This window comes from Macrobrachium nipponense, chromosome 35 (assembly GCF_015104395.2).
Source record: "Macrobrachium nipponense isolate FS-2020 chromosome 35, ASM1510439v2, whole genome shotgun sequence".
Taxonomy (NCBI): Eukaryota; Metazoa; Arthropoda; class Malacostraca; order Decapoda; family Palaemonidae; genus Macrobrachium; species Macrobrachium nipponense.
Window position 1 is genome coordinate 33,780,329 of NC_061096.1, and position 21,552 is coordinate 33,801,880.

Consider the following 21,552-nt stretch of genomic DNA (forward strand, 5'->3'; position numbering starts at 1 on the left):
ATACCTATACTCTGTTTTTTTTCCATCTGTCCATCCGCCTGTGGTGTTTGCGCATGGTAACTCTGCTTCCTGGGCTTTAAATAATATCCTATTTCGAATATTAACGGTGTAATTTGCATACAGTGAATTATTAAAACACTTTCCAGTTGAAATGTACACCCAGATATGCTTTTATTTACCTAAAACTTACACATAGCGTAACTATTTAAAGCCCGGGACGCAGTGTTACCATGCCAAAACACCACAGGCGGATGGACAGATGGGAAAAAACAGAGTATAGTCGGAAATCGGAACTGTCAAACTCCAGAGGCTCGCACCACAGGCAAAAAAATCTTCGCAATGTAGCTACAAAATTATTAATCTTTAAATATACGTTTCCAGTACAAACAACGTTGCTATTCTGGTTATTTTTATTCGCACTTTCCTTACATGACGTTTAAGGTTAGAAACCATCTAGATATCTTTTTTTACGTCAACACATAATGGTACTCCATAAAAACTAAACCGAAGTTTCTAATTTGAATTCGCGAGCCGGCATGCATTCGTCTGCTTCGCTGACAATTTCTCCATTAAAACTTTTCTGTTTATATTTCATTATAGCTCACCATGAACGATTTATTCATCTTAGATTAGGTTACAGTCTTTATCTCTAAAATATATTATTTGCTTTTATATATGCAGCGAAACTGTCTTATATGTTTAACCTTGCGTAAATGTTTTCGTCTGATGTTGAGAGAGAGAGAGAGAGAGAGAGAGAGAGAGAGAGAGAGAGAGAGAGAGAGAGAGAGAGTTATCGTTGTGCAGTGAATGAAGAACAATATAATGCCAAGAACAAAGAACTTTCACACAGACTTGGAAATTAAAGAAAAGTGACAACATAGACCGGAACAAGCAAAGTCGAAAAAAGAGAGACAAAACATTGCAATTGTCCACGTACGACATGCACAAGCACGAGCGTGCGATCAAACACTTCATTCGTTTTCGTTTCCTTCAGGCACGTACGTTGAAAAGAACATTTTTGCCAGCAGTAAACGATAGTATCAGCACCACACTTCTGATAGTTAATCCTTAGCACAATAACTTGAAGAATTTCGCAAACGTTCTTATGGACAACCCTGAAATTACCGTTTAATTTTAATCCAATAAAACGTGCCATATTTGGCCTACAACTTTAAGTTCACCAGTAAACACTGGCGCCATTGTAATTGCGGTTACCTATTACTATCTTTGATTTTTTTTTATCGGTGGATTTTTTTGATAATTAAGCCTATAATCGAGTTGAGTTTACAGTCTGTTATTTATCGGGGTACGACACTGGCGTCATAAGCAGGTCTGTTGCAAGATTCAGAACCTTGTTCATTCTAGGACGTTGGTAGTGGCCAGGTGCTTATCTCTTATATACAATCAGATATTGATATATGGTGTAGCTAGTACTCTAATGACCTGTCACTGGAGATATGTGATTGTGAAATGGCCTAAAATAAAGATATCAGGCTCGACTCATCCTAAACCTCGAACAAAACACTTTGGTAAGTTCTGCAGGTCAAGTGATTCGTGATTAACACTGACATGCAGGGAATTTCATTCTTGCTGTGAACATTCCTCATTCTTGTTTTCTGCAGGCTTGGGCGAGCGTAGGTATAAAGTAACATTCCAACTGACCGTTGCTTTTGAGAGACAATATAAGATTTTCAGCACAGAAATTCAGCTTAGCGATCTTCTACAAAGAATAGCTCAAATTAATTAGTATATTGACATTCTTGCAGTGTTCAGAGGAATCCAATAACACCACGATAGATAAATGACTACAATTAAAGTAGACCAAAGTTCGGATCTCTCTCTCTCTCTCTCTCTCTCCCTCATGCCTCCAAAATCCTTAAATCTGACCCTGTCTGTTTGATTCCCTTCATTCCTCTTAATTTGTGAGATTGCCAAATGCCCATTAAGAGAAGAGTGTTAAATCCTAGTAGTTTTTCCTTCACAATCTTAAAGCGGTGTGGCGAATTAGGTTTTATTTACCTCTTTTTGCGTTCCAAGATCGTTTTCATCTAAGGACGGTAATTGGTCAAATATCAGAAAACCTTGGACTAGCAATAATGAGTAATACACACACACACACACACACACACACACACACATATATATATATATATATACATATATATATACATATAATATATATATATATATTTGCTATTGGTCACACAAATATATTTCACCATAATACAACGTCCCAGGTCTCAGTAGCAAATGAAATATTTAGTTTGCTCATTAAACTTTTACAGAGTAATATGTTCTTTTTCTTGCCACATAACTTCTAACGAGTGATGTAAAAGCTCTTTGATTTTTCAGAAATGACGTTTTGATGTTTAAATGGGACATGCGAGTTTTTTCGTTTCCCTTCTCTGAATTTAAAATTCTGGAATTGGTTCAGACTGCAAAGTCCAGAGCCATTAAATCAGATAAAAGTGAATTTGTTATTGGGTCGCTGTACGCTAGCCTGTCCTCGTTTAAGCGAATAAGAAAAATAGAGTTGACGCATTTGGTATTGCGTTGCCTTGCATGATTACCAATGGACCCTTTCATCTTAATCACAAAGACGGAGAATTTCAAACGGACCTGAAATAGACGCATCCGCCTCAGAGAGCTAGTGATCAAAAGAGCTCGATAAGTTGAAACCACAGTCAGAAACCGTGTGGACACCGCTTCAACCCCTACTTACTTTCCCACAATTCCCTCTCATACTCTTCTCTCGTCCCACTTTGGAGCCATAGTTCTTTACCCTCATTTCGTTCGACATATCACGAAGGAAATTAATTTACTACTGCCGTGTCATTGCCTCTGATTGCCGACCAAGTCTCCGCAAGTCTGGCCACCATTGGTGACTTTCTCCAGACATTCGTGCCTCTTATTCTTCTTCTTCTTCTTTTTTTCTTCTTCTTCTTCTTCTTCTTCTTCTTCTTCTTCTTCTTCTTCTACTTCTTTTTCTTCTTCTTCTTCTTTCTCAGCTATGGAGAGACATTTTGGGAGGAACTGATGGAAATGAAAAACCTCGGACGATGAAAATGAGAGAGGAAACTCAAAAGACGCTAACGATGCTTGAATAGCTTGATCAGAGTTAAGGCGCTGTCACACTAGCGAAATTTCCGTTGACTTTTGAATTTGTCGTCGACTTTTCATGTTTTGACGACGACTTTCTGGTGTCGTCGTCACGAATTTTGAAAACGGTACCGATCGAATTCAACCCATCGCTACCGTCGACTTTATTGTTTGTTTATATGTCGGAGAGCGCGCATTTCAAGTCATCAGATGCGAGATGGAGTTTTGGACAGTGGACAAGATTGCCAGAACAGATTTTGGTCGAAGAAATGGGGGAGAGACAATGCTTATGGGACCATAAGCATGATAGTTTTATGAAAAAAGGTCTAAAAATAAAAAATTACCAAGAAATCACCATGCGACTCAGGGAAAACTTTCCTGAACTTGCTGATCTTTATACAGATAAGCATGCTATATCGTGAATATCAGATTGTTATATAGCCTAGGTCTGCTCTCATTATGTTTTTTGTTTGTTTGTATCAGCAAATAATATAAACAAAAATCTTTAAAATTTTTGCAGTGTTTCTCTAGCTTAATCTATAATATAGTCTGACTCCGGCGCTTGGCTATGTGCCAAAAATTTTATAATCTAATCTAATCTAATACAGTCTGACTGTGGTTGTGTAAACAAGGTTACGTATAGCCTATCTAGGCTAGTCCTAGCTTATTTTTTTAAATAAAACTTTTCACGTCCTTTTAACTAGGACCGAACCCAAAGATTTTTTGTTAATTCTATGCAGCATCATTAAACACACGCAAGTACGACCCACTAGTTGCTTTGTGTTATAAAGCACAGTTGTTTTATCATTCCGGGAAGTCACAGCTTAGATGGTATGTTTACGTTTTGACGACGACAACCACCGTATGAAGAAGAACGTGTGTGACAACCAGAGTACGGAATGACGTCGACTTCTTTGGAAAGTTGACGACAAACTCAGAAAAAGTCGACGGAAATTTCGCTAGTGTGACAGCGCCTTTAGACTTAGATTCAGCTGTTTACATCTCTCGGTCATTGAGTATGAGAGAGTGGGATGTATGAAACCGAAAGTCCTTTAAGTAAATGGATGCAAAGACGGACGTAATGTCTAGGTGAACACAGGTACACAGACATACACAAGGTAAACAAACTGTAATACTGTCTTAGGTTTTGCATTTCATATTTACATTCACCGATAGACTTGAGCTCTTCTGCTATTCGCTGGTTTATCCACGTGTTCAGAGTGACATTTTTCGATCTGCGAAATACGCCTGCAAGATGCCCTGACTTTTAACGCACTGTCTATCCTGTCAATTCAGGTCTGTTGACAAGCTTTTGAAACCTCCTGAAATGATAAAAATGTCTGTTGGAGGTTTGTGTGCACGAGAGTTGGACAAGACGGCCTTGGATGAAAATTATCTTCACAGAGACGTTATTAATATTGTTACATTACAGTTGCATGTTACAGTTATTCTTATTGTTGCTGACAATGTTATGGTCATTATAGGTCTCGCCATTATTGTTATTAGTATATTATATATATATTATATATATATATATATATATATATATATATATATATATATATAAAACAGTTAGCATTAGGTCTATAGTTGCAAGAACTGCAAGAGATAAATCGGCACGACGGGTGAACTGCATTAAAAACGACGTTTTTCTCTTTCTTCCTGCCCGTAATACAGTCGAGTGATGGCAATATCCCTTGGCATTTTTCCAAAAGCGATCGACCACAGAAAGACCATCGTCCCCGACTTAAAAACACATTTCAGCGATTCCTCTCCCTTCCAAAAGATGTCAGCGAAGACAGAGAACCGCTTCATCATTGGACTGAACTTTAAAGGCGGGAAATACCTACATTTGTTTATGTCTGGCACACGTTCCAGGGTTGCTGAGAGAGAGAGAGAGAGAGAGAGAGAGAGAGAGAGAGAGAGGGTAGGTTTGGGGGCGGGGGAGGTTTGATAGCTTCATAAAAATGTTAATGGAAAATACTCAGTATGTTGTTCATTCAAAGCTTTGTTAACGTTTTCTTCTTGAAATTGAAATTACAAGACTTCACACACACACACACATACACATACACATACACATACACACACACACACACACACACACACACAGATTATTGTACGTCAGAAGTCTGATGTAAATGTTGAATATAGCTTTTGTGATTTACAAGTATGCCTTGCTATCAAAACTCTTAAGGATATCATTTTAACCAAACCATTTAATCTCATAGAATCACAGAGGTAGCAAGATGGGACTATTCTCAAATGACAGGGGAAATTTGAAGCAGGAATTGTTTGAGAAGTTGAACAGCTAAAAGGGAGGCAGTCTAGCCAAGATTTGTGTAGATTATTGCAAAAACAACCCTAAAGATTCCTTGGTCGCCTGCTTTTTCCCAAAATCACCAATCTTCACGGGGCTAGGGTAGGTAATTTTGTCAGCCTAAATATATGTTCCAGTGCTTAATTTTCATGAAGCCTTAGACTTGCTAACGCTGTTAGTTTACGTCATCCATCTACCTGAAATATTGCATAAAGCTTGATACTCTTTAGCTGATCAGTTCTATTTGTTCAAAGTAAAACTACGATTGCCTCAAAGCACTCAGTGCCTGGGTGTACTTAAATAAAGTCATGGAAAGGTCATTCACTTTCTGGCAAGGGAGCTGACTAGATAAATCACTTTATGGAAATATGATGGTAAAGAGATTGAAATTTACGTTCAGACCCGGCGTCAATAAACCATTCCTCCCTCCTCAATACGTCAATAGCAGCAGGTCGCAGCTTAATGGTCAAGCTCAATCTTTATCCAGCTGGTTTTCTTCAAGAACGGGAAAGGAAAGGACCTTAGGATGTCACTCAACGGCCTTTCTAAAACATGGAAAGTTGTAAGAATTTTGGAAAAGTAGGTACATTTCCCTAGGGAAAGGAAAGATTATTAGTGAATCGTCAACTCGGTAGTCTACACCACTTAATCTTTACGAAGCTGTGGGAAGTTCATCTGGGAATACTGAAGTTTCAAAAGCATATTTCCATTAGTGGCTGGAGAAATAAAGAGGCCTATTTCCAAAACTTTCTGTGTCTCCGTCCATTGTCCTTGAAAGACTTCCAAAAAAAATAAATAAATAAATAAACATCTACCGCTGCTTTCGGTACAGTGTATGTTTAATTTTTGTATTGGTGCTTGCCTAATAAGATCAGAAACTGAAAGTCGTTGCTATTGCGAGTTTATGGTCATAGGATATTCAAAATAGGATTTGAAAAGTAATTAATTAAAGTATGCAAATTCTGCTAAAACGTACAAGTCCACAAGAAATATAGAGGTCGGAACTTTGGAATGAGCATCACAGTAAAGTGCATAACGGTAGACCACGTAGTTGCCACTACAATGCCAATGCAGAAACCTCGTGTTCCCTATGCAGGGATAGATTTGTTTGTGCGCTTTAACTAATAACTTTATCATTCATATAAGGAAAACGACAAGGTAATTCTACTGGGAGAACTGTAATAAGAAGCAGTAAGTGAATGCTGTCAAATAACAGTTATGCCTCAAGAAAGTTTTCTGAAGAATGATGATTATCCCAAAGCAGGCAAGTGGTGGTCTAATCTTCCCATGACGACTCCATAAGACGCAAAACTTCGTAGACCGGGCAAACCATGATAAATATGAAAGGATGGCAAAATTTTGGCAAACCAAACTGCATCACCCGAGTTTAATTTCCCTTTCAACCTCACACTATTGCTGCTCGTAGCTGTGATATGCCTCCCTTTTGTTGATGTATTGATGCTATTATGTTTACTATCTAAGTGTTGTCAAATGAAACCATTTTCATACGATTTAATGTCATTATTACCAAAGATGAAAAATCTGGTTACATTCAATAAAATTGGTAAAACAGCCTTGGGTAACTCAAACTGCGATTCTAATCCAAAAGAGTCCCGTCCCAGCCACGATAAAACCTTTACGTAACTCGTATTTGTCGAAGACACGGGCGCTAGAGACAGGCAGCACCAGCAGCAGTGAAAAGAGAAGACCGACGTTGCGGTAAGTGGTCGTTATAGCTTTATGCCCTCGCCCTTGTTCCCCAGCAGCCTCGGAGAACTTGCTCTTCCAATAATAACCTCGGGGAGACCCTTAATAAGACGTAATTGTAAAGAATTGCGCTTTTGAGCCTTCATCTGACTCCAGCTCGACTCTCCGACGGAGGTGATGGGGGTATTACAGTTTAATGCGTCCCTCAACCTATTCCCCTGACGATCGCGATGACTCGTTTTCTTTCAAACCTCCACCTTACAATCGCCGTCATGGGTCATCATTATTATTATTATTATTATTATTATTATTATTATTATTATTATTATTATTATTATTATTATTATTATTATTATCTGTTTTGTCGTAGACACCACCTTGTTTCAACTTTTGGCGTGTGTATGTTTCTAGCTAGCGACACTCCTCTCTGTGCAGACGTTTCCATTGCACTGTGAACAGGGAAATTACTATTTAGATCACTCCACGTTATAATATCTGCACCATTAGGCACATGAGCCTGTACTGGGCCATCATTTCTTAAATCATAGATTATAAACTACTTACTACAGAGTGAATCAATTCTGTACTCATTCTCTTCGCTCCAACCTCTCTGGGAGATATCATACGGGATCCTGGAGAGTTCAGTATCCACTACAAGCGTAAGAAATCAAAAGTATAATGAGCAATTTACAATATATTTTCAACTGTGATAATAGTCCAAAATATGGTTTTTCTATTCTGACCTTTTTCTATTTACAGAGGTCGAGAGGTCACAAGATCCTTGAGTACAGATGCTTACGACAAGCTGGTTCCCTCCTATTATGACAAATACACCGCCCCAGCCACCGATGTCGAACCCGTCATCGTTTACTTCGACATGAAGCTTCTCGATATCACGTCCATCAATGAAAATGATATGGTAAGGATCATTCCTCGTTGTGCTTATGGTAAGAGCCCTTACTTGTGATGAGAACCACTACTGACATATGAATGATAGGTTACAGGTAGTAAGAGTCATTACTTGGCGTAAGAATGGTCCCACTAATAGGTTTTGTTTGTCGAGCACAGTGTTTTCAGCAGCAGCAAATTCCTCATTCCCCCTTTGACATTTGACCACTAACTATGGCCTTGAATGTGACCTTGACCTGACTCTGCTCACCGCCTTCATGGATGGTGTGAGCATCTCAGGGTCTGTCTTGTTTAGTTCATCAGTTATTGAGAAAGTCTTTCATTTTAACCGTAGTGGACAGAGATATACAGACGACCTGACAGACAGTCAGACGGACAGGCCATTTACCAGACGACCCAAGCTGGGTCATACACATTAGATCGATACCATTACCTATCAGTACCAGTACCCTCGGCGACATTTATCTTAACATAATATTTTTTTCTTTTTTTAATCTTCAGGGTAGGTTTACCTCCATCTTTTAAGAGACGGCGGTATTCTATGTGATTGAGATGCCTCTTGAAGCCTAGTTCAGTACCTGAGCTCGAGTAGTATTAGCTCTTTATCTTATAAAGAATGAAATGCATTTAGATTTCGAACTTATTTTTGCACGTAATGGAGAACTTTTCATTCCAGTACTGAGCTTCGGAGCTTAGTTCAGTTCGTAATTAATAATTTTGAAAGTGGTACCGTTACGTTTTGGCCATCGCTCTCAAAGTATGTCGTCTCTCAGATGACCTTTGGTATTCCCGAGGGAAAAATGCATAAACACGTTTAATTTTGCAGACGTTCAGCGTGGAATCGTTCGTCACCTACCGCTGGAAGGACTGGAGACTACGCTGGCCTCTGGAACACCAAGAACACCAGACTTGCTGGAACCCTCCTCCTCCCAACATCACCAAACCTCTTCAGTTCTTGGAGGTATTCATTCATTCATGAGGTCGATAAAGATGGTTGCAGTCACATGATTGACATTCGTTGCCATCAAAATACCATCTTTTTTCAGTTACAAATTCTTATTTTCAACTATAAGTAAAACGCTAAGGAGACATACTGGTTATAGATTGGATCATAAACGTTGTCCTGTACTTATAACTAAGGAGAGATGGTCATGATTTCCATGGAGGTCACGGAATGTACTTGAATCGTAGAAATTTCGGGTGTGTTCATTTTCCAGCAAACTTTTGGCCAACAGGTGTGTTCGGGGAACTACACCACCATCATCCATCGGTGCATGGACTCTCATCCAGATGCTGGAAGAAGGATTATTCTTCCCATAACGGTCAGTATCCTTCATACATAATTAAAGGGATACATTATCTTGGAACTTCTGTCTCCTATGACAGTAGGTTTTTGTAAAAGATCTTTGGGCTAAATGAACGTGCGCAAAACCATCTCGTCGTAGTCGGCTTCCGACATGTAGGCCTAATGGTTTTTATCAGACTAGAAGCATATCAAAGTCACTCGATTTGTTTTTCCTAGAGCTGATTTAAGAAATTTCGTTCCCAAAACTTTCAGAGTGTGGCCCGTTTTCTACTGTTTTTTCTTAAAGAAAAATGCATCGTTTTTTCCCATTCCAGTATTTGGATAAAATCTGGCAGCCTGACGCTTTCTTCAAAAACGGCATCCGGTCGTCAATACACAAAGATTGGGTGACCAATGAATATTTGGCTTTTTACACTTCCGACGGCCATATTAGGCTCTTCAGCAGGTGAGGATCACTGTCTTCTTCTTCTTCTTCTTCTTCTTCATTATCATCATCATCAGCATTATCATTATCAATCATTATTATTATCATTATTATTATCATTAATTCATTTTTGCTTCTGTTAATCAAGATATCGATTGTGCTTGAATATATATATATATATATATATATATATATATATATATATATATATATATATATATATATATGTATATATATATGGCATACATCTTTCTGAGAATAATCATACATATTTCCCTTTTTTCTTCCCAAGGATGAGCGTTACCTTAAGCTGCCATTTCGACTTCCATCATTACCCTCACGACGAACAGAAATGTGAAATGCTGATACAGAGCTGTAAGTTGCTATGCTATGCTAATTATTGTAGATTATTGGGAGAGTATATAGGTATATATGTGTTTTTGTGTAATTCATTGCGCTATTTTGATACACATGCCACTACAAAGCCTTGAGATCCAAGTGCAAGAAATATGAAGAAATTATGATGTCTGGTAGCGGGAAACGAACCCGCGTTGCCATAATCGCGACTGAGGTCACGTTGCCGACCTGACCTCGTCGTGAGTATCGTAACCCAGGTTTGTTTCCCGCTACCAGGCATCATAATTTCTTCATATTTCTTGCATTAGATCTCAAGGCTTTGTAGTGACAAGCGTATCCAAAAAAAGCACAAAGAATTAGAAGATTCTTGAGGGCATCATGGCTATTATAATTACAATATGTAGTATTTGGTAAACATGATCAGTAGATTCTACAATATATATATATATATATATATATATATATATATATATATATATATATGTATATATATATATATATATATATATATATATATATATTTTGTTGTACATATAATATATATATATATATATATATATATATATATATATATATATATTTAGGAGTGTGGATGCGTAAGTAATTTCCTAAAGCAAAGATGCTTTTAAACTACGTATGGAACGTGTTGCAGTCTTGTGATCCATTAAGCTTCAAATGACCCCCTCAATTGAATGCACTAGAGCGCGAAAACTGGTCATGAAACTGCCAGAGATTTTGCGTCATTCCAGTGTCGCGAAATAGCGAGTATCATCACTGAAAATTTCCCAAATTCATTTTTGCCTTGTACTTTATTAGCTTCGTAATTTTGCCTTACTTTTTAGATTCAGACAGAATGTTTTATGTATTTCATTTTAATTGACAATTGTCCGCGTTTTGGACGAGTATATCCCATTATTAGTAGATTCCATTTCAAAATTATTGTGCAGAATGAACTAACTTTTATGTCACATTAGTCCGCTATTAATCAGAATAAACATATCACACACGACAGTTAAAATCCAGGCTATCTGATACAGGCAATAAGAAGAAGAAGAAGAAGAAACAGAAAGAGACATTGCCTCCATATAATTAATTTGGTTTCAAAAACAAGGGATAACAGACATGAGTTAAGATAAACATTTTGAAGTAACAAAGTTAGACTAAATAATGAGTAGAGTAAACAATTAAGGAAATAAAGCTTTGCACCTCATAAACAGTGTAGTGTGCCCGCAACTGTGTTTGTGGAGTGAGCGCTTAGGAACCAGAAACCAATAACACAGTCTAAGAATACCTTCTTCGTCGTCTTCTCCTTTATTCTAGTAGGAAATCTGGCTTCTTTTACTGGAGCCAATGTACTCCCCTGCAAAATCACATCAGAAATACAAAGATTATTCACGGTCTAAAGACTAGCTTCCTAATCAGTTGTTCTCTTCTTCTCTCCGTGGCAGTGTCTTACAAATCGGACACGGTGCAGTTCCAGTGGTGCGAGAGCTGGGCTCATGCTGGCAGCAAGCTGGACGCCGATATTTTCTCATTACCGCATTTTTCTCTCGCCAAGTATGAGCATGAAGTATGCAATAGTAAGTTGGAGGAAATGTGATCTTATGTATGTTCATTCGTCTGTGATAAAGCTCTTAAGACTGTGTATAATCAATCTCCTCTTGAGATGAGGTCTTGTTATCAATTGTATTCGTGTGTTACAGAACAATTGTGTAAGTGATAAAGTTTATATTTATATGTATGTATGTATGTATGTATATATATATATATATATATATATATATATATATATATATAATATATATATATATATATATATATATATATATATATATATATATATATATATATATATATATATATAAACTGTGTTCAGTAATATATGTATTACAAAAAGCAATACATGATCCCCGCCGACCCCAACCAATTATTTTTCTTGAGCATTACGCTTGAGGATGTGTTGACAAAAATACCATTTTGACGCTGTAAATGTTAAAGACAAAGTTTTGCTAAGAAGAGATATCAGGTATGCTACTGAAACTTATTCAAGAATCTGAAAGGGTTTCGTGTAGTGGAGTTAGCATGACTTACATGAACATTTTAATATCTTTGGGGATATTTTAGGATAAAGTTGCGCTTAGAGTCGACGGTATCTGGGCGCCTATTTTCACATCTTGGCAAATTCCTCGCCTACACACATGGTTCGTTCAAAATGACAAAGACAGACAGGGGGAACAGTACACATCAAAGTCATGGGAGCCTCACTGTCGTTGCTTTTAATGAAACTTTCCATTTAGCCTTTCAGTAACGACTTCATTTTCTCCCAGGCGACTACCCGTGCGTCAAGGCGGTCTTCGTGTTGGTCCGTCACCCGGACTTCCACATGTTGCACACTTACGTCCCCACAGTCCTCATCGTCATCCTTTCCTGGATGTCCTTCTGGATCGCTCCGGATGCCACACCAGGTAAAGTCGGGCCGGAGAAAAGGATATTTTCCCCAAAAAAATCTACTTTGTTTATGAAAATAGCGATGAAAGCTGTTAGTTTGCTGCAACCGACATTTTATGATTCCCGATCGCTAAAATATTGAGTAAGTTAGCAATTCATGCCTAGTGTCACGATTGGATAAAAGAGGGTAATTCTTCTGCCTAGTACAAAAACAAAATACTAGAGAAATCTACAGTAAAGCTTATCCTTTTAGGTAAGCAAGCGGCTTTGGGGCAATGTAAGGTCAACACTTGTATGAACATACATAACTAATTATGAGCAGTTCATTTAAACTGTCATTTCGCCCATCTTCATTCTTAGATGACAGAAATATGCAAAATAGGAGTGAATAAATGTTATCACTCCTCTTATACCAAGTCATCTTTTAGCATCTCCCACAAAGCTTAGCAAACCCTTTTCCTTGCGTAAACTTAGGGTTCTTAGCTGCAATCCCTTCGATTCCTTTTACTGTACCTCTGTTCATATTCTCTTTCTTCCATGCGACTTTCCATCCTCTCCTAAAAATATTGTTTCATAGTGCAACTGTGAGTTCCTTTTAGCGCTGAATGACCTCAGAGGTCCCAGCGCTCGGCATTGGGCCAAACATTCTATATTCCAACATCCATATGGGGAAAAAGCTTTTCATGATGACGATAATTAACCACATACTACAAATTCTCACAGCTCGCGTGACCTTGGGAGTAACTTCGATCCTCACAATGGCGACCCAGTACTCGCAGTCAACGAAAAATCTCCCTCCAGGTGAGCTCATAGGACCCAAGATCTTTGGCTTCTCTCTTTAGACTTTGATAAAACCCACCTGTTGATGTGTCGTGGCACTCAGCAAAGTACGAGAAGGAGAGTGGAACAGACAACAAGATCGTTATATATTACGTCATGAATAAATGATTTTACAAAGACTCAAGAAATAAATGAGGCGCTCTCACTTCTTGAGTTCAGTGTATGTCTATGTGTGTGTGTGTTTTAGGATCTATGACCATAATGACCTGTATATGTGTGTGTTTAGGTTGTTTGTATGTGTGCATTTATACAAGTTATTGTAAAATGACCCGTTTAATGGGATTTTGTTGTCAGAATTGGCATTAATCACAGATGTACTCTATCGCATACCTGACGGTTGGCCTTCCTTTCCAGTCTCGTACATCAAATCCTTAGACATCTGGATGATCACATGTATGGTGTACGTGTTTGCTGCCCTGCTCGAGTTTTCCATCGTCTACCACGTCCACTACCGGCGAACTAACGGCTCCGGTCAGGGAATTATCAGCCCAACTCCAAATGGACCGTCACAGGTAGTTGCACCACTTGAAAATATTTCTATTGAAATAAAAATAAATAAATAAATAAATAAAATTCTCTCTCTCTTAGAGACTACTTTTAGTATAATTATCAAGAGACTATCGTCAATTTTATATCTTTATTATCTGATGTTAATCATGTATAATATACATTTTCCTGTCCATACGTTTATCATGTTAGTTATTTTGTTATTTTATTGACAAAAGATACAACTATTAGTGCAAATTTGTCCAGAAAGAGACATAATACAAAATATACAAGTACATGGACTACAAAGAAAAATACAACATCAAGTACAAATAGCATAAGCATATAAGATTATAAAAACGAAAAAGGAACTTACCATAGAGAAAAACGTAGTCGCATAACTATCGTTTGAAATGCCTGTAACTGTTGACAATCTGGGGCTTTTCCGCAGGTACTTGGAGTCTCCAGCGAGCGTCTGACCCGATGGACACTGGCCTGGAAGAACTTCTGGCGGGGGGACACCGCTATCGACGAGGCCTCCAGGATTCTCTTCCCTCTCACCTACTTCTCTTTCGTCACAGGATACTTTATCCTCTTGACAGGATCCCAGCAGCAAGGGTCTCTCTCGGCTGAGATCCCCCAATAGCCTTTCCAGGTCAAGGTTGGGGGCCGCCTCATTTCCTGAGACTCTTCTTTTGATTGATTTTGTTATCAACTCTATAATTGTTATTGATATTATAAACTGAAGTGATATTGTTGATGATGATCTAATATATATATACATGTGTGTCTTGCAAGAACATGCCATGAATCCTTACTCATGAAGGCAAGTCTTAAACCTCTCTTAGTTTCCAAGAAGGATCTGGTCCTGTCTGTTGTAAGAGTTCATGGATGCATGATGTTAAAACGTACACTTATATTTGTATAACTAGGTAATGGTATATATATATGTATATCTTTAGGTAGACTTATCCTGACTCTTTGCAGAAGTAAAAGTACCGCAAATATTGCTGCTGCTTAAAAAAAAAAAAAAAAAAAAAAAAGCAAGAGGAAGAATGCTTTTAGTGCTGCATAGACCTTATCAGTTAGTCTGCTTGGTCCCCGCATAGTTATGCGCTGAATAGAATCACTGGGGATCTTGTATTGCAAGCTAATTTCATCTTTATTTGGCAGAGGATGATAAATAGATCGTTTCCTTTGGAGTTCTTTGGATGTGACTTTAATTTTAGCTTAATATGCATTGATATTTCCAGTATGTGGGAGTGCATGTATATTACACACAAAAGGTGAAGCCTCCCATCCCTGGCAATTAAGTTTTTCAGATAATTTGACCTTCAATGACCTTTGGCTGCTCTCACAGAAATTCTGCGAATGGCCTTAGTTACAGAACTTTTAAGGAGAGGAACTTTTGTGCCATAGTAATATCCATCATACTGAAGTACCTTCAATTTCAAAGGAACGAACATAGCCACAAAGGAAAGTGAAACGAAGGAGTAGGTACTGCGAGGCCTTTTGACTTGATGTCTGCTAAGTAAAGGACATCGAGTCGAAAGGCCTCGCAGTACTCCTTCGTTTCACTCTTTCCCTCGTGGCTTTTGCCTTTATACATACTACATGATATATATATAAAAAACTATGATATATATATATATTATATATATATATATTATATATATATTATAGATATATGTATGTATGTAAATATATATCAACTCATTCATTAGTGGATTAAGAAGGCTTCACTGGTGTGCTAATATATATAGATATATATATATATATATATATATATATATATATATTACGTTAAGATATCATAGATATATATAGTATATTATATATAATATATATATATATATATAGATATATAGATATATAGTATATATAGATATATCTATATATATATATAGATATATATATAGTATATTATAGAGAATATATATATATATATTACATATATTATTATATTATATAATTACTACATATATATTATATATATATAGTATATTATATAGATAGAGTTTTATAATAGATATATATATAAGATATATAATATTATAGTATCTATATCATTTATATATTAATATAAATGATACTATATAGATATAACATATATATTATATATAACTTATAATATATATATATTTAACACCATTATATAGATAATATAGATTAGATAGAATTAAGATAGATAGAAGTATCAATTTATATATAATATATAATATTATAATAAACGATATATATATATTATTATTACATACTATATGGTCATATATAGATAATATAATTAGATATATATAAATAATATAGAAAGAATATAATATTAATAATATAGATATACTACTATTAAGATATATATATCTAATATATTAAATATATATAGACAGATAGATAGATATAAGTAATATATAGAACATATAGATACGATAAAATTTATAATAGACTTATATATATAGATATAGATATATTAGATACTATATTAGTTATATATATATATATAATATATATATCTATAATTATATATATAGACATATATAGAATTTTAATATTAAATTTATTTTTAATATTACATTAATTAAAATAGGTATTATTAGATATATTATAGATTAATACATATTATAGGTATATATAGATATATAGATTAGATATATATGAAGTATAATTATTATTATATATAGATAGATATATAACGATAATAATATAAGATTTTATATATTATAATAGTAGTTTTGCCTTTACTATTATAAGATTATATATATAGATTCTTAATTTATTATTAGATATATAATTATTATATATCATATATAAGATTGATTTATATGAGATATATAACATTAATCAATATATAGTATATAGAATAGAATCTAGAATATACTAGACCTATACTACGTTATATATAATATACTCTATCGATAATCTATAATATATATATAATATATATAGAATAGATAATATGCAGATCATATTATATATATATAGATCTAGATCATTATAAGAATAGTATTACGATTATATAGTTAATACTATAGATAATATCATCTGATATATATATATATTCTAATAAATAGATAGATGATAGTATAGATATAATTATATACTATATAGATAGGAATATATAATTGTATTATATATTCTACCTTATTAAGGTAATTAGAGATATATAGATATATATATAGATATATATATATATATATATATATAGATTAATATATATATATATATATATATATATATATATTATAATATATACATATATAGGGTTATATATAGTAGATATATAGATATATAGATATATATATATATATATATATATATATATATATATATAGATAGATAGATATATAGATACATATATAAAGGATATAGATATATAGTATATAGATATATATATATATATATATATATATATATACATATATTATATAATATATATACATATATATACATATATATACATATATATATATATATATATATATATATATTATATATAATATTGTACCGTCACAAACATGTAAATATCTGCAAATATACAGTAACTTATATACGTGTGGGCAAATACATGATCAGTTGTGTACAACCTTTCTCAATTTCGGCAGCTTTTCTGCTGGTATCCTACATTATAAAGTTTATTCTGTCCATACATTTTCTTTTATTCATCCTATATGTCCAAGAGCAAGAACGTAGAGGAAAATAAATTAAGGAGCTGGGAGCATGGAGACTCGCCAGGTATTAATTTTTCTCATTTGATTTTGGTTCATCTCTTAATTGTTCCTACTAAAATACAAGTAGTACTGCCTTAACTTGAGCTGGAATTGGTTCTTAAAACTTGCTAACGAGGTAAGAATACAAGAGGGAATGATGAGATACGCTACTGGTAAGTTGGAACTTGTGTGTGTGTGTGTTTCATTGCCTTGTCTGTTTTGTTATGGATGAATAGCGTGAATAACGGAGGTGTGAAGGGCTTGAGCATGTGGGGTTCTCCTAAAGCATGCATGTATTGTGGAGTCACCTCTACCAATATTGCCCTGGGATGCATATGCGGCCTCCATCCAGATCGTGCTCATGAGTACAGAAGTTTCTTAAGAAACTTGCCGATTTTAAGATCCTTTGAGCAAACAGCAGCGCATAAAGGCGAGGAACACCGTCACCTTACGCTTTTCTTTTGGCGGAAATATCTGCAGCTCTGATTGGTCGTTGACTATGGTGACGTCATATAACTTTTACGTGTCGAGTCAAGACCACCGAGATACTTCTCGGTGGTCTTGGTCGAGTGCCGCACCTGACATATCGTAAATATCAGATTATTTGTACTGAAATATTATTATCAGTTATTATTTTCATTCTTGGTTACGGAGACGACAACTTGCATTGTAAGAGTAGACAAAGTGGAATCCTTTGAAGGTATTTTACTATACTTAATCGGTAGTCTTTTTCTGCTCACCATATCTTTTCTAATTAAATGTAATTAAATTTAAAGTCTTTACCTTATTATAACACGTGTTGATAGCTCAAATTCAGTGAATATTCATAGAGATGTTTCACCACAGTAATAAAAGTAAAGTTTTCAGAGGAATCTAATGCTATTTATATAAGTTTTACCTGTTATATATAAACAGTGTATGATTATGCACTTTAAAAAGGAATATATATATATACTATATACCTATATATTTTGTATATAATATAATATATAATATATATATACTATATATATTATATACCATATACATATAGATATATATATATATAATATATATAGGATATATATATATATATATATATATATATATATATAGGGTGGGCCAAAAGTAGCCTCACAGTTAAAACAGAATAAAAAATAATTTATTAAACGCATAAAATTTTTCAGACTTGAATAAGTGGCATATTTAATAATGAGGGACATGAAAAGGATAAAACATAAGTAGCATGTATTAATGGCACAGTATTAATTTTCTATTGAAGAGTACTTTGAATGAGAAATAGTTCATGAAGTAACTGTGAGGCTACTTTTGGCCCATCCTGTATATATATACTATATATATATATATATATATATATATATATATATATATATATATATATATATATATATATACATGTGGCGGTACTTACTTTTCGCACCACAGCTCTAAGGTAACGTGCGCCGACTTGGAGGCTATACTTTGGAGAATTAGACTTCTTACCTTGCTGAAAGCTCTTGATCTGGAATTAGCTAAAAGGTTTATTATTTGGAAGAGAAATGAAAACTGACGTGACCTTATTTCTTTATTCTTTGCTCGGTGTTCTATAAAAGTTTCCACCTTCTGGGCTCTTGGACTGATAAAACTTAATTCTTTGAAAGGCACTTGTTGCAATTACGAGTCTATAGGCACGAGGGAATTTCACTGAGTATTGATTGTCACTTTCATTGTTCTTTTGATTGATTCGCACATCACACTTCTGCACTTTCCCTCACTTCAGTTGTCTTCTCGGTTTCACGGCTGCGCGACTGCAGTTCTCCCCTCGGCTCCCCTCTTTGTTTCTCTTCTCTCTCTGTCTGGCCTTTTTATTAGGGTGAAATCTTCTTAACACCGCCTTTGGATTTTTGGATTCTGACTGGGTGTGGTATCTTCTAAAAGACTTCTTGTGTCTGAATGGCTACGAACTTGTATACAAACCGCCTTCCTGTCATATCTTCTACAGTGATTCGTAGGCTTTGAATTTGTATACGCCTCCTACTTGATGTCTTGTCTTTTGGGGGTGTATCCCTTGGACAATCTTGTAGGTCATTTGCTGAAACACATTTCTGGGGTATCCCACTGATCTGGCTCTGCTTCTTGATTTGTCGAAGTCCATAGGTCTATCTTGGAAAGGGTGGAGCTCTGAAGAGTTTGGTAATTCCCTCCTTCTAACAACGGGTCATAGAATTCCTTTTTAACGTATGCCAGATGGCTCTCTCTGACCTGTCACACAAAGGGAACGGCAATTAATCATAGGGGCTAATGAGAGTAGTTTCCAATTTCTCAAAGATGCTTGGGAGATATCGCTCATCGGCCATTAATCTCCTGTCGGTCACTAATCTCTGGTACGGACAGAGGTTTTTTGGGGGAGATGGAAGCCACATGGCTTTAGGTCTAAAAGCCTTATGTTTGGAGTAACAAAATCCCTTCTCTAAGAAAAATCATTATCCGTTTCATGCCTTTTTCTCTCTTATTATCCGTGCCTTCTTTCTTTAAGTTTCTTTATAAGTTATTGCCTTTTGGAATAACGACACTGTGCCACACTATAACAGCCTCGGCCCGCTACCTCGCTGTCTCCGACAGTGTCAACTAAGCTGAAGCAAATATTATACCTACAAGAGGACTCCTAACTTATGCATCTTGGAAATCATATTGAAACTTTATCTTAAAAAACATCAAAAGTGAATGTAAACATGAGCAAATCCTTGATTAAGTAACATTAAGGGCAACAATCAAAATTGAATGTAAACATGAATAAATTCTTGAGCAAGTGACATTCAGAGAAACATAAAAACTGAATATGAATATGAACAAATACTTGATTAAGTAATATTAAAAGAATCATCAATGTGAATTCAAATATGAGTAAATCACAAGGGAAACATGAAACTGAATGCAAACAAAAATAAATCACCAAAACCAAGAAAAACTGAAAGTTAAACATACATAAGCCCTTAAGTCACATAAGTTATATAAATGCATGGTAGAAGCAAAAAATAATGATAACTATCCAAGTTTACAGTGTATGATTGGTTCAGTCCTCTGTCCTATTCTATCTAGGTGGATATCGTCTTTCTTTATGGAAAATAAATTTCGTTCTTTGTTGACGACACTTGATGGCTTCTTGTTTGCTGCGACCTGCTACTTGGAGACAAGTCCTGGGAGAAAATATCCTTGTGTATTTGTATGCAATAACAAGTGTGTCCTTGACTTCCTACTGAGATTGTGTATTGTGTTTATGCAAAATTTCATTGGACATTCTTACTGTAATTTCTGAGTAACCTTGTACATTAAACTATATAACTTCGCTGCTTGATACTAAAACAAAATTGGCAACTCGGATAAAGGAACCGGTTAGTGGTTAATACTTGTAGGTTTCTTCTACTGTGACAACAATTAGTAAGTTTTCACCAATCACTATCTTGTTAGTAAGTTTTCAACAACTACTATCTTGTTAATGAGTCTTCATCAATTAACATTTTGTTAGTGAGTCTTCGTCAATTAATATCTTATTAGTAAGTTTTTCATCAATCAACATCTAATGGATTTGAACAAAGTAAGTGTATTAATTACCCCTTCAAAATCATAATCATTTCTGAAACGAATTCTCCTGTCTTAAAATCACTTAATGTGTATCTTAACCCTTCTTATTTATTCTTTTACTTCTAAAAATGTTCTTATGGAACGATTAAACTTAATATACGTCTTGAAATTCTTATACTACGCATTGAACCGTTTCTTACATACCCAAATATTTCCCTTCAAGTCAAAATAAATTTGAAGTTAGTGCACATAACTCCAAAATTTTGCTACAAACCGACTTATTAAAGTAAGAATTGCAACAATAAAAGATTATTCCTAAGTCGACCGATGAAGGTAAACTTAGCAATAAAGAAATCAAATAAATACATGGGAATAATTGGATGAATTAACGGGT

At 35.1% G+C, this 21,552-nt stretch overlaps 1 protein-coding gene across 6 annotated transcripts in view; it reads left to right on the plus strand.

The window, feature by feature from the left end:
- Positions 1-14,963, plus strand: part of LOC135208570 (glycine receptor subunit beta-like) — a 75,009-nt gene extending 60,046 nt beyond the window's left edge. For 2 of the 6 annotated variants that reach the window (XM_064240898.1, XM_064240899.1), the window contains exons 2-11: positions 7,886-8,045; positions 8,862-8,996; positions 9,271-9,357; positions 9,656-9,786; positions 10,058-10,140; positions 11,571-11,702; positions 12,450-12,587; positions 13,294-13,371; positions 13,765-13,922; positions 14,348-14,963. In XM_064240898.1, the coding sequence (XP_064096968.1) occupies positions 7,886-8,045; positions 8,862-8,996; positions 9,271-9,357; positions 9,656-9,786; positions 10,058-10,140; positions 11,571-11,702; positions 12,450-12,587; positions 13,294-13,371; positions 13,765-13,922; positions 14,348-14,542 (1,297 nt within the window). In that variant the 3' untranslated portion in view covers positions 14,543-14,963. Of the gene's footprint in view, positions 1-1,190; positions 1,530-3,121; positions 4,218-7,077; positions 7,139-7,885; positions 8,046-8,861; positions 8,997-9,270; positions 9,358-9,655; positions 9,787-10,057; positions 10,141-11,570; positions 11,703-12,449; positions 12,588-13,293; positions 13,372-13,764; positions 13,923-14,347 lie in introns of those variants that run through there. The other 4 variants (XM_064240902.1, XM_064240900.1, XM_064240901.1 and 1 more) reach the window with 4 other exon arrangements.
- Positions 14,964-21,552: the final 6,589 nt, after the last annotated feature.